Raw genomic sequence first — 14,003 nt, 5'->3', positions numbered from 1 at the left:
AGGATTAACCCTTAAAAACAATAACCTGTTGCATATTCATACACGATGCATAAATTCCATTCAAATACAGGATTCTGTCTGGTCATCGTCAACTTTCTAACACAACACATACAATATTCATTTTAATATTTGCAAAAATCCAATCATAAAATACGCATTTTTCACAACCGGGAATAAGCAGGGAGGTACCCGGGACTTAACCGGGTGCACCTGGGACTTAACCGGGCGCACTTGGGACACAGTCGGGGATAGGCGAGGAGTCACCTGGGGCTTAACCGGGTGCACCTGGAACACAACGGGGGATAAGCGGGGAGGCACCTGGGGCACAACCGGGCGCACCTGGGACACAACCGGGGAGAGGCGGGGAGTCACCTAGAACACAACCGGGCGCACCTGGGACTTAACCAGGTACACCTGCGACTTAACTGGGGGCACCTGGGACACAACCGGGAACAGGCGGAGCGGCACCACGAGTAAAACCGGGGCCAGGAGGGCGCTCCCTTTGTGCGGAGCCGCTCGGCCGCAGCCGGCCCGGCGCGGAGGGGACGCTGAGGGGCGGCGGGCCGGGCCGGGCTGGCTCCGCCCGCACCACATGACTCCGCCGTCGGGAGAAACTTTTCCCGTCCCGCGGTCGGAAAATGGCGGCGTAGGGAGCGGGGCTCTAGCATCCCGGCGGCTCCCGGCGCCATGACCCGCTGGGTACCCACCAAAAGGGAGGAGAAGTACGGCGTAGGTGAGGACGTGCCCGCCCCGCTCCCGCCTGTTGCTCTCAGGGGCACCCCCCGGCCGCGGCCTTCCCGTCCCTGCCCGGCTCCCGCTCCGCTCCGGCTGGGATGGAGCGCGGTGTTCCCCCGAGTCCCCTCCGGTTCCTGCCTCCCCCGCCCGGCTCCTCCCGGCTCCCGGGAAGTTGAGGAGCTCTCTGGGAGCGCCGTGCCCCGCTGGGAGAAGTTGCGTTTCTCCCTCCGCTCCGCTGCGGTCCCGTCGCTCCCCGAGCGCTTGCGGAGCGGAGAAGCTCCGAGTTGTGTTCAGGTCGGGCTCTTTCTCCCCGCGCTCCCAGGCTGGCTTTGGGAGCCCAGCCGTGCCCCGAGTGCTGTCCCTCGGGGTTCTGCCGGAGTGTGATGCTCATACAGATCAGGGCTCTCTGGGATCCATTTCCTATCGCGCTCCTTCCGTCCGTCAGTCTCGAACAGAGGGGGATTGTTCCCAGCTGGTGGCTCGCACATCCCCGCTGGGACTAAACCGCCCAAACCCCACTGAGGTTTGGGTCGGGAGGGCCCGGAATTAATTTAAAGATGTTGCTTTTGCAGCAAAAGTTTTTATTTTGGGGTTCGGCGCAGAAAACTGTATTGGTGTGAATGAGCGTTTGTCCGGAGGAAGGAAATAATAAATCTGACTATTCAAATTGGAAACGTGAAGTTCAATGCCTCCCACAGTCCTTGGGCTGGATTGATTGTGAGGAGCAACTTTTCATAGAAACACACAGCTGAACTTCATAAACAAAGGCAGCAGGAAGAAGGGAGTTTCTGGGGCTGAGTAAAACCTGAGTGACTTGAAGGAATAAATTTTAAATTCTGTGTGCGTCTCTTTAGAAAACCATAGCTTGGCTTTTAAAAAATATTAGAAAATCCCAGTTCCAGCGTGTGGGACATGTGGGTAATTCCAGCACTGAGGATGCAGGACAAGCACAGGGCAGCAGAAATCCAATGATGGCAGTCCCTGGTGAAGTTTCCAAATTATCTGCCTGGTGGTGTGGGATGGGTATTTCGGAATGACTGAATTGTCACGTAGTACAAGCTGATGTTACAGCCCAGTGGCACTCGAAAGCAAGTTCCTCTTCTGCAGGAACTCCGTGTCTGTGCTGTGGTGGGGGTGACTGCCCCGCCGCTTTCCAGGAATGTCTTGAAATTGAATTGAAATTGATTTGAAAGTGACGTGAGAGAAAAAGTGAAATTTACTTGCTTGTTTACCATAATATACTTTAAGTGTACTTGCATCTCCAGTGTGGGGGATTGCATGTGTGGGAACAAAACTGGATTTAAATGTAATTTAGGAATAAAAAACCTCTCCCCTTTTGAGGAAGCCCGAGGGGATGTGCTTAGTTGGTATTTTGTGTGTCCACTGCTTTGCAGAGAAGTTTGTAATGCTTTTATAATAATTTATGTTTCTCTGATAGACTGTTTTCTTTTTCCTGCTAGGAGGCTGAGATCCTCACCAAGCTGGAGGATTTCTCTCTGCATGACAGGGATGTGAGGGGTGAAAGTGGATGAAGTGTGGCAAGGACATAAATCAGATTTAGAGCTAATTGAGCATTGGGTTCACTGACCTGTGCCATTCTGTTAGAGGCTGCTTTGGGAGGATTAGCTTCTTTTGGGTGTCCTCCTAAAGAAAAGAAACGTTGTCAGGTTCTATGTGTTTTATGGACCTTTATGTTGTTAGGAAAGGGCTTTGTGAGTCTTCTGATGGTTTATTTTTTGCTGCTTGTGAGAGCTGGAGATTGTGGAGAATTGATGCAACAGTTGTGTAGTCCCAAACAGAACTGGAGATGCTGCTGTTAACTTGAAAATTCAGACTTTGGAATATTTTTCTTCCTGTTTGCCATGGCCGGTCGTGGGGCTGATGTTGACTCAGTGTTGTCTGCCAGGGAGAAAATCCCTAACAGGAATGCTAACGGGACTTAGTGAAACATAGTGCACAATGCTTTGGGTGTCTCATCAACCCATGCAAATGTCTCCAAAAGGATGGGGCCATCATTCCAGTGGTGCTCTGTGGCAGGGTGAGGAGCAGTGGCCATGGCCTAAGCCAGGAGAAGTTCCACCTCACCATGAGGAAGAACTTTCCATGAAGGTTGACAAGTTCCACCTCACCATGAGGAAGAACCTTCCATGAAGGTTGGCAGAGCTGCCCAGGGAGGGCATGGAGACATCCCAGCCCACCTGGCTGTCGTCCTGTGTCACCTGCTCCAGGTGACAGCTGGGATGGACTGGGTCATCTCCAGAGGTGCCTTCCAACCCCAGATATTCTGGGATTTCTGTGTGCAGGCTTTCCCAAGCAGAAGTATCAGGAAGGTGTGTTGTGGCTACGTTTGTGTCACAGCAGTGGGAGCTCAGAAATGTGTCTGTATATAGAGTTGCGTACATATAAAATACACACGTGTGCCTATGTAACAGGTTTATATCCCTTCTCCCCTCCTGTGTGTATCCCTGTGCAGAGTTTTGTTAACCTCTCAAGACCTGCAGCTGTGGTGCAGCTTGGCACAGTGATGCCCAGAGGCCTGCAGTGACAGCTGGCAGGACCCAGGTGTGCTGAGGAGCTCTCCTGGTGGCACAGTGGGATTTGGGGATTTTGGGGGTACGCTCCTGGGTGCCCTGCATGCCTGCACAGTGGATTTGCTGCCCTGGGCCTGTGTGCAGAGGCATTATCTCAGCAGGCAGTTCGGAGAGTGACTCAGCTCCGCTTCCTGAGAGCGCTCAGGGCTCGGCTGCAGGAGGAATGGGTGTGGAGCTAATGGGATCACACGGATGTTAGGGGAACATGTGGGGAGCCAGGCGGAACAGGGACAGGATCAGCTTCCTTGGAGAGGCTTTTCCCTGCTCCCAGGGCTGCAGAGCCTTGTCCTTCACCTCAATCCTGCCTTTCATCCCTCACCCGTGGGGAGGAGTGTGGCTGTGTGGCTTCCTCCACATCAGAGGCTCCCTGAGAGCTGTTTGTGTCCCCTCAGTGTCACAAAGTGGCTGTGGAGTGTGGCTGCTCAGCCTCCCGTTCCCTGCTTTTAGTGTGATGGGAGATTGGTAATTTTGGAGGTTTTCCTTCTGCTGGGGAAAAGGGATGTAAGGAGCTGATTTGGGAGGTCTTGGAACCTCTGAGACAGTGCACAGTGGCTGTGGTAGCTTCCAAATGCTGAATTCTGCTCTTCTTTGCCCCTTTCCTTTGGGCTGAGAACTGCACTGAGAGCTAGAACTGGTGCTGCTGTTAAAAAATGTGGTATTTAAAATGCCATTGTGTTTAAAGGTTTGTGTTCATATGGAGCAATCAGACCACTTCTATGGTAGTTTAATCCTTTATTTTTAATGAATAAATGGTAAAACTGAAGATTAGTGCCACGTGCCTTTGGATGGTCAGATGTTAAAGGAGAACTTCCCAGTTACTGAGCTGGAGTCCCCATCTGTGGAGTGTCCAAGGATGGACTGGATGTGGCACTCAGTGCTCTGGGCTGGTGACAAAGTAGGGATGGGAATTGGACTTTGACTTGATGGCCTTGGAGGTTTTTTCTAAATTCAGTGAGTTCCAGTATTTTTGTTTGTTCCTGGTGAGTTTTTGTTGTGTGTCATGACTTGGCAAATAATAACAAGCTTAATTTTAGATGGGGACATTGGCCACACTTCATGGTCAGGGTGCTTTATTGTTATCCCAGTCTCTCTGAGATTGGCATAGCTTTTCCAAAGGGGTTTATGGAAATACCTTCACAGCAGGTACACAGAAATATATGCATTTTATTATTAGAGGAGGGCTTTAAGGAGCTGGTGGACTAAGAAGTGTTACAATGATCATGATTTAAAATTTTTGCAGCTGAGTTTTGCTCTTGTAATGTCTCTTTGAAGGGGGGAATAAGAATTTGTTAAAAGGAGAGCTGGTGAAAGCACAGGAAATCCTTCAGTCAAACACTGCTGCTTCAGGGGGGACTGTGGTGCTTTAGGACAGATTTAAAGCTTTTATGGAACCCTGGAGTCACAGTCCAGGCTGTGGGAGCTGTGGTGGCACTGGGGACTCTTGTTCAAGCTGATGATCGTGTGCACATTTGTGCCTTAGAGCAGGGAAGGAAACATTTGAAGGAAATTGAAAAAGATGGGTGTTAGGAATGCATCTTGGTGATTTTAGTGCTGCTGTGCTGTGAGGTTTGGCACTGCCTGGCAGGAGAGGTGACTGCTGTTAGTGACAGCAGGGCTGTGCTGTGACACATCCCAGCCCGTGGGGCAGAAGTGCAAGTGTAAAATGTCCATGGGAGATTTGCTGCTGCATTGATCAGAGGGTTGGAGTGAGCGCATGCAGGTTCAGCTTCGGAGAGCCAGCACATCCATGGACACCCAGAGCAGGGTTTTTGTATCCCATGGACACCCAGGTCAGGGTGTTTTATTTGTTCCATCCCATGGACACCCAGATCAGGGTGTTATTTGTTCTATCCCCTGCAAACCCAGATCAGTGTTTTTTGTTTGTTCCATCCCCTGCCCACCCAGATCAGGGTGTTATTTGTTCTATCCCCTGCACACCCAGATCAGGGTTTTTTATTTGTTCTATCCCATGCACACCCAGATCAGGGTGTTATTTGTGACACCCCCTGCAAACCCAGATCAGGGTGTTATTTGTGACACCCCCTGCAAACCCAGATCAGAGTTTTTTGTTTGTTCCATCCCCTGCACACCCAGATCAGGGTGTTATTTGTTCCATCCCCTGCACACCCAGATCAGGGTGTTATTTGTTTTATCCTATGCTCACCCAGATCAGGGTGTTATTTGTGACACCCCCTGCACACCCAGATCAGGGTGTTATTTGTGACACCCCCTGCACACCCAGATCAGGGTGTTATTTGTTCCATCCCCTGCACGCCCAGGTTAGGGTGTTGTTTGTTCCATCCCTCTGCTGGGAGGAAGTGCTGAGAGAATTGGGATGGTTCAGCTTGGAGAAGAGAAGCTTTGGGGTGACCTCAGAGTGGACTTAGAGTGCCTGAAGGAACTGAAAGATGGAGAGAGACTCTCTGCAAGGGGAGGTGGCTTTAAAGTGACAGAGAATGGGAATATTGGGAAGGAATTGTTCTCTGTGAGGGTGAGGAGGGGCTGGGATGGAATTCCCAGAGAAGCTGTGGCTGCCCCTGGATCCCTGCAGGTGTCCACTGGGGCTGGGAGCACCCTGGGACAGTGGGAGGTGTCCCTGCCATGGCAGGGGTGGCACTGGATGCTATTTCTGATGCCCTCTAACCCAAAGCATTCCATGGCTCTATTTTCCAGCACCCTTGCATTCCCTGCTTGCTGAGGGTTGCATTTCTGTGCTGCCCCGTGCTGGCAGCTCCTGGAGCCGAGGGCGGGGGCTGGAGATGCACCACACCTTTCCTGCAGGAGGGACCCGAGCTGGCCTGCAGTGCTCAGCTCCTCCCAGCAGCCACCATTGTTCTCTGCCAATAAACAGCAGATTGGAGAGGGATAACCTTACCAGACAAGTGGAAGGGAGTGTGGGCTCCTGTTTGTTTTCATCCAGGTCAGCAACAACATTACAATCTGGGATTGTTCTGAGAAATGATTCCTGATGGGATTTTCCAGGAATTATTTTTTTCTCATAGGGCACAAACTGACTTCAGCAGGGGCTGCCTATGACTACAATACAGAGCTTTTATTTAACTTTGCAAAGGAAGTTTTCACTTGGCTTAGGGTGGTTTCAGCTGCTGATTTGACTCTTTGTTCTAGAAGATAAAAGAGGAGATAGAGAAGTGACTTTTACTCTTAACTGGTATGCAGGTATGGCAGTGACAGTAGCCAGGGGGCTGATTGAAGGTGTTTGATTTGGCATTTCCATCCCTGGCAGTGCCCAAGGCCAGGCTGGATGGGGTTGGAGCACTCTGGGACAGTGGAGGGTGTCCCTGCCATGGCAGAGGGTGCAATGGGATGAGCTTTAGGGTCCTTTCAACCCAAACCATTGCGGGATTGTCTGACTTCAGGTAGCACCTTGGTGGGTTTTGTAATTATCCCTTTGTGTTCTGTTGGAAATGCCTGACTTAGGTGCGCTCAAACAATGCTGATTTTGGGCTCTCTGCCACACTTGGCACAGGTTTCTCTGTGTTACAAAGGCATTTTCCTTTCTGCAAAGGCAAAACTTTCAGGGAAGGGAAAAAAAAAAGGCAACTTAAACCTTCTCCAGGAAGCCCCTCTGTCAGTTTGCAGCTACAGGAGTAAGGGCTGGGATAATTTTTCCTTTAAATATTGATGTTCCTGGAGTTTGTCCCGTGCTGGCTGTGCAGCACATGGAGGATCCTTTGCTCTGTGTAATCCTTCAGTGTGGTCCTGCAGGACTGCAATCCAATACCTCTTGTTAAACACCTGGGGATGTGTCCAGCTGCAGATAAATAGCTGGGGCTGACTCCTGGTGATGAATGGAAGCTCCAACAACTGCCTCTAATCCAGTTTTCAAGTATTTATTCCACCCAAGGTCTTGGTTTTGCCTCTCCCCTTTGACTTCCTGCAAGTTCAAAACTTCCTCAAAATACTCAGTGGAGCTGCTCCTACTTATGGGTATTCTTTGGCAGGGTGGTGGACCACTGACGAGTCAGATTTTTTCTTTTTTATTAAACTTAAAAGCATTTTTAGTTCTGTTTTCTAGCCTGTGGTGGCCCCCAGGGCTGTTCTGACAATAGTAATTTTCTGAGTAAGGCTTTAATGAATTCCTTGATGAGTTATTGGAATACTTTCCTCATTTAGCTTGTAGGGGGGGAGGAATTGAAATCACGCCCTGTCTAAACCAAAAAAATGTTCAATAGGAGAGAATTCTTGTAATTCTGAAATTTTCTCTCCCTTTTCAGACTGTGGCTGTGCAAACATTTATATATTTATAGAATTATCTGCCCATGTTTATGTAATTTGTGCATTAAATCTGATTTCTGATGTAAAGATTTGTAATACAAGAAGCTGCAGTTGCTGCATTTTGGTTCCATCAGCAGAAAGATGAAATATCTCTGGAAATAGTTTTCTGCTCCTTATAGCTTTGAAACTAAACTGAAATAGTTGCATTGAGGACTATTATGTGCAATCATGTACCTTCTATGTAACAAAACAAACAGATGGGTGAAGAACTGCAGTAACCACTGGCTGCCATACATGAATTTGGTTTTTTTTTGTTTTTTTTTTTTTTAGCACTGCTGCTTTATTTCGAGTGCTGCTTATATTATTTCAGCACAGCCCTTTTTAGAACATGTTTGCTGAGGGTTTTGGTGGCTGATTTTGCCTTGAGGGTGTTGGAGTAGCAAAATGTCTTTGTGTTCCCCCAGTAGAAAATACCAACAAATGAGTGGAACAAGATTTGCTGTGTAATTTCTGAATGGGAATGGCAGCAAAATTGTTCATAATCAATGTTTGTGCTCGTAGGCACTTGGGGTTTTGAGGCACTCTGTTTGTACATCCCTGCTCTTGCAGTGCCTGTGCCACTTTTATGGATGTGCTGCAGAAATTATTGAATATTGGGGTGGGAAACCTGCTGGCTGGGCAGGCCTGGGGGTTTTGGGAAAATCTCATTTTCCCTGAGGAGTCCCAGGTGGGGAGGGCAGCAGGAATTGTCACCCTTGAGGAGGAACCTCCTGGCCTGGCCTGGGGGGTTCCTGGCTGGTTCTGGCAGAGCCTCCTGGAGAATTTGGGACATTTTGCAGTGCAGGGTGGGCACTGGGGACTGGAGAGAGCACACAGCTAATGTTGATTTTTTTTTTTCTTTTTGTTTGTGTTGGGATTGACAGTGAGATGGTATTTTGTGTTTGGATTTGGATGTTTATTATTTCTTATTTATATTACAGTTTTATAAGTTGTGGATATTACAAAATATTTTAACTTCTTAGTAAAATACTGTATCTATTTTTATAAGTTTTTTAAGGAATAACTAATTAAGAAGTGGCACGGAAATAATTTATTTTTAACTTAATAACTAATTACTTATGTTCTGTAATGTGGACTTTTTTTGTTTAATTACAAAATACTATTTAAACTTGTGAAGAAGTTCCTGCTTTACACTTTATGGCAGTGATAGTAGTCAGGGGGCAGATTGAAGGTGTTTGATTTGGTATTTCCATCCCTGGAGGTGTCCAGGGCCAGGCTGGATGGGGTTGGAGCACTCTGGGACAGTGGAAGGTGTCCCTGCCATGGCAGAGGGTGCAATGGGATGAGCTTTAAAGTTACTGCTTTAAAACTTTTATTTTAGTTTTATTTATATTACTATGTTTTAAAACTTTAAGCTTTTTACTATGTGATATACACACTTCTATTTAAACTATCCCTTATAGTTTTATTGTTATTAATTAATTTTGGAAGCTTTTTTTTTACAGTTTTAGTTGAAATGTGGTGTTTTCTTGGAGTCAGTGCCTTTCGACACAGGCTGAAATCCTCAGCCTCCAGGGTTCCAGCCCAGGTGTCTGGAATACCTGAGAGGCTCTTGAGGCACACAGATGGATTCTGCAAGTGCAGCCCGAGGTGTTTGTGTTTGCTCTGCCTTCCTCCTCCTGCTTATCCAAACAAAGCACGGAAGTGCCGGCGTCACCGGCTGGGGGCTGGATGGAATAAAACACAAAATAACATCTGTGGAGGGCCAGGGCCCAGGGTCCTGGGAGGGCAGGAGCAGATGGGGCCACGCTGTACCCAGAAACCTTCAGCTGGGCTCTGTTATGGGGGGTTTTCCCCATTTTTATGCAGAGAATAAAAAGGAAAAACCAGAATTTGGAGCAGCGCTTGAGTGTACTAGAAGGATGAGGAGAAGATGAGGCCACACCATACCCAAAAACCTTCAGCTAGGCTGTGTTAAGGGGGTTTTCCCCGTTTTCATACATGGAATGAAAAGGAAAAATCAGAACTTGGAACAGGGCCTGAGCCACGTTTCCATGTCCTGGGAGGACAAGGAACAGATGAGGCCCTGCTGTACCAAAAAACCTTCAGCTGGGCTGTGTAGGAGGGATTTTCCCCATTTTCATACATGGAATAAAAAGGAAAAAACAGGACTCAGAACAGGGTCTGAGTGTCCCAGACGGACAAGGAACAAATGAGGCCACACTGTACCCATAAACCTTCAACTGGGCTGTGTTAGGGTTTTCCCAAGTTTCATACATGGAATAAGAAGGAAAAATCAGACCTCAGAACATGGCCTGAGTGTGCTGAGAGAAGAAGGAACAGATGAGACCATGCTGTACCCAAAAGCCTTCAACTGGGTTGTGTTAGGAGGGTTTTCCCAATTTTCCTACATGGAATAAAAAGGAAAAACCAGAATTAAGGGAGGCCATGGCCAAGCCTGGTGCTGCTGGTGCCCGTGGGAGTGGGCAGAGGTGCAGGATGATGGGGAGCTCCACTTTTACCTCCCCTGCCTCCCAGCTGCTGCTTTAGCCTTGAGCATCCCCCTCATGTGCCAGCTGGTCTGCAGGAGGGAATGTTGGCAGCAGGGGATGGTTCAGGGCAGGGAGCTGGGTGCTTTTATTGGGGAGTTGCTTCACGCAGAGTGTGTGGATCAGAAATGGAGTGGAAGCAACTGGTAATAGAAAAAGAGTGCTCCTGTAGCAGAGCCTGCCACAGGAAATCTCTCAGTGCTGAGCCAGATGGAAGCTGTTGATGAGAATGGAGTTTGTGAGTCTTGAGGCAGATGGTGGAGGATTGAAAAGGACGCTTGCTCTCAGGAAAATCTGCTGTGCATGTGAGTGCAGCGAGCAAATCCTGCCCTGCCAGGGCTGGGATTGCTGAGGGGGTGGCTTGGAATGCCCTGCCAGTGCTGTGCTCTGAAGGAGAGCTTGCACTGTGCAGAGATATGGTGAAATGTGTCACTTGGGCCAGCAGAGTGGAGATAAGGGCCTGTGGGAATGTTTCTGTTGATAAATAGGAGGTTAATCTCTCAAAGTGGGAGTGTATGAGTGGAAACTAACATCAGCATGACAAGAAATCTTTAATTACTGTTTTGAGGATGTGTCCAGCAGCTGTTGTTTGATTGACTTTTTCCTGCTGCTTTGGGGTGCTGTGGGAGAATTGTTCTTTTGCATCAATCTGTGGCTCATTTGTAGCTTTAATATAGAAAATAATGCTTGTACTCAAGCCTATAGTGTGCTCTATCTGACCTGAGGTTGTGGTCTGTTACCTGATGTCCAGTCCCTTTTTTGTCCTTTATTTCTCTTATTTTGTCCTTTCAAATTCCCACCAATTTTCTGCAGGCATCACCTGTTGCCTTGTCATCCCTGCAGGAATTCCTTCCTTCCTGCTCACCCTTTCCCCCATTATTATACTGCCTCACTCTTGCTTGTTATGTTTTTCTTGCCATGGCTGGTAGGTGTTGGTGTTCCCATTAATCCATCACTTTCTTTACCAAGAATCTTAGCTGGAGAAGACTTGAGAGCCTATTTTATTGCCTTCTCTGACATTTGGGCATAAAGGAACCAAACTTTTGTGCAGGCCGTGGCAGGAGTGTGCACAGGGGCAGCTCAGAGTTCCTGGAGCACTGGGACTGCCTCACAAACAGCTGCCATTGACTCCTTTGTCAAAATAATTTAGTGACATGTGACAAAGCAGTGGATAAAGATCCTTTTCCCAGAGATTTCAGTCATTGAGCTGTTTTGGTGAGGAAACAGCTGTCCTTGCTGATACTGAAGTGGCTGGAGATGAGAACAGATATTTTTTGTGGTGCAGAGATATTTCTTGGCCAGTGATTTCCACAGTGGGTGAGTCAAACAGGACAAAACACCAACCCCAAACTTTTTGATGCAGAGCCAGATATTCTTTTGGTATTTATTACACTACACTTTATTTGTATTTGTGTTCTTGAGCGTTTGACTGGAACTAAGACTCTAAAAGGATTTAAAAAGCACATTAGATGTTTATCTGGTAATAGGGACGTCTGCAGTTAGATGGGATTGCTCTGATGCTGAGCACTGCTGCCCTGCGGAGCTCCAGGAGGTGCTCCTGGGTGAGGGAATGTTTTATAAGGCCTTGAGCTGTCTCTAAAGTGCTGATTATGGGAGTTGGGCTTTGGATTCTGTCTGGTGCCTCTCCTGCTCAATCCCAGTTTGGGATGCTGGTGGAGGTGGTGCTTGTGTGAGATTCTCTTTCTCGGCTGTTTTTATGGCCTGGAAAGGCTCAGGAAGGCCTTGGGCAGCCCGCGCTCCAAAGGATAAAAAGAGTCTTCAGGTTTTTTCTCAGTCTTCAGTGTTTATTAGTTTTTATCTACAAGATTTTCTCTCAGCCCAGCAGAGGTCTGCACAGCAGCCAGCCATGAGCACACTGAGAGCCCCCGGGGCGGTCACCTATCTTTATACCCAAAACTACATATACAATATTTACCTATTTTCCCCAATGCCTTTCACCCTTATTGACAAGTGCACTTTTAGTAAGAACCAATCCCAAAGTGCCACCACCACCACAGAAGATGGAGGCCAAGAAGAAGAAGAATCACAGGACACGCCCCAGTTCCTCCATCTTACTTCTCCAGACCCCCCTGTACAGAAATCCTAAACCCTGTGTTTCACACTCTAATTAACCTATCCCTTCATCATTTATCCCAATCCTCCCATCCTCATACAGGTGTCGTCTCCTGTGCAGGATCAAAGTCCAGCCACCAGACACTTCTGGCAACATCCCAGGACCTCTGAGCCCCCCAAGGGTGGTCTCGGTCACTCTGCACCTCAGTCCTGAGGTGCTGAGATCCCACAAGATTATGGCAAAGGCTTGGTTCAACCAGTGCTGCAGCCAAACTGGGAAGGGGGTCCCAGCAGCTGGTGCAGTCCCCATCCCTGGAAGTGTCCAGAATGTGTGGATGTGGCATTTGAGGACATGGTTTGGTGGTCACCACGGTGCTGGGTTGACTGTTGGATTGGATGATCTTGGAATCATTAATGTTGGAAAGGACCTTTAAGATCAGCAAAGTATTTTTGAGAAAAACATCCCAAACCTTCCTAAAGAATCATTTGAGTCTTCAAATGCTAAAATATCTTGCTTTGAGCTCTGTGGGGAGGGAATTCTTATTCCCAAAAAATAAAGACTGGATATAGCCAGATAAGCACATTGTAGTCAAGACTTGAGAGAATGACTCAGTTGTGGTGCTGCTGACATTGTTGGAAGTTTTGTGTGGGTTCAGCTCTGGTTTGATTTTCTACTTGAATGTATTCTTGAAGTGATTTATTAACAGATTTTTATCAATCACTGGTGCTGCAGAGGAGCCTCTGTTTATTTACTGGGCTGTGATGAGTGATGGAACTGGTTCAGATTTTTGCCTTAAACACAGAAAGTACAGTTTGGGCTTCCTGCAACAGCTGCACTTTCCACAGTTAGAGCACACGAAGGTGAACGTGTTCTTGGCTGAAAACCAGCAGTTTTAATACTTTTAGGGCTTGAATATTTAAAATATTGGGCTAACTGCAAGCTTTTATAGCCTGGATGTGATACCATCTATATATAACACAGTGTGCTGATCTTAAAGCAGGATATGAACTTTTAAGACCAGGAGTTCATATATTATATTTGTAAAGGGCTGTCTGGATGCTTCCATATCATTTACATAAAAAATGTGGAAAATATAAAATAATTTTGTGGAGGGGAACTAGAATAATTGCATGCCAGCTTAGGTTTTCAGGAGATGGGTAGTGACAGCTTTGAGAAATGCCTGGCTAAATTGAGTGAAAAGTAAAATGTTGGTGATCATTAATGAAATCTTGAGTTCTACAGTTGTTTCCCTCTTTGCTGCATCTGCATATGACAGAATTTGTGTTGTCACCATTGCATGCAGCAGCTTCCTCTTGCTCTTGGGCCATTCATAGAGCAAGAGGCATTTTTAAAGTTCAAATTGTTTTTCTCCAGATCACTAAGGCTGCTTAGCAAGAGGACTGAGTGAGATTCCTGCAGGAAAATGGCACAAATAATCTCCCCACCTTTTCCAGCACAGGTCCCACTGCTGAGAGCTCCTGGTGTCTCAGAGGATGCTTTCACCAAACATAGCCAGGCCAAATGTGTATATCAAAATGTGTATATCAAAAACAAGCTGGTTTGCTGGACATGGGGTGTGCTGGCTGTTGTTAATTTTTAATTTTTTTTTTAGTAGTTCTGTTTTGAGGCAGAGGTGCTGCAAGTGGAGATGAGTTGAGGAGTTCAGAAATAACCACTGATTTTAGGTGAATGCAGTATTTTTTCAGTGAGGGAAGCGAATGTTTTAAGGTGGAAGTTGAACTGTCCAGTCTAGCACAAACTTTGCTGCCTGTTGGAGCTTTCCAAACAGGCATTGAAGCAGATTTGGGGAACCATGGC

General features: G+C 47.4%; 1 protein-coding gene across 5 annotated transcripts in view; it reads left to right on the top strand.

Moving 5' to 3' along the window:
• Positions 1–584: 584 nt before the first annotated feature.
• DOCK1 (dedicator of cytokinesis 1) overlaps positions 585–14,003 on the top strand; it is a 283,605-nt gene continuing 270,186 nt past the window's right edge. For all 5 annotated transcript variants that reach the window (XM_063163002.1, XM_063163003.1, XM_063163000.1 and 2 more), the window contains exon 1: positions 585–733. In XM_063163002.1, the coding sequence (XP_063019072.1) occupies positions 688–733 (46 nt within the window). In that variant the 5' untranslated portion in view covers positions 585–687. The remainder of the gene's footprint in view (positions 734–14,003) is intronic.

The sequence above is a fragment of the Melospiza melodia genome, chromosome 9 (genome assembly GCF_035770615.1).
Source record: "Melospiza melodia melodia isolate bMelMel2 chromosome 9, bMelMel2.pri, whole genome shotgun sequence".
Taxonomy (NCBI): domain Eukaryota; kingdom Metazoa; phylum Chordata; class Aves; order Passeriformes; family Passerellidae; genus Melospiza; species Melospiza melodia.
This window is presented reverse-complemented; position numbering and strand designations above follow the sequence as displayed.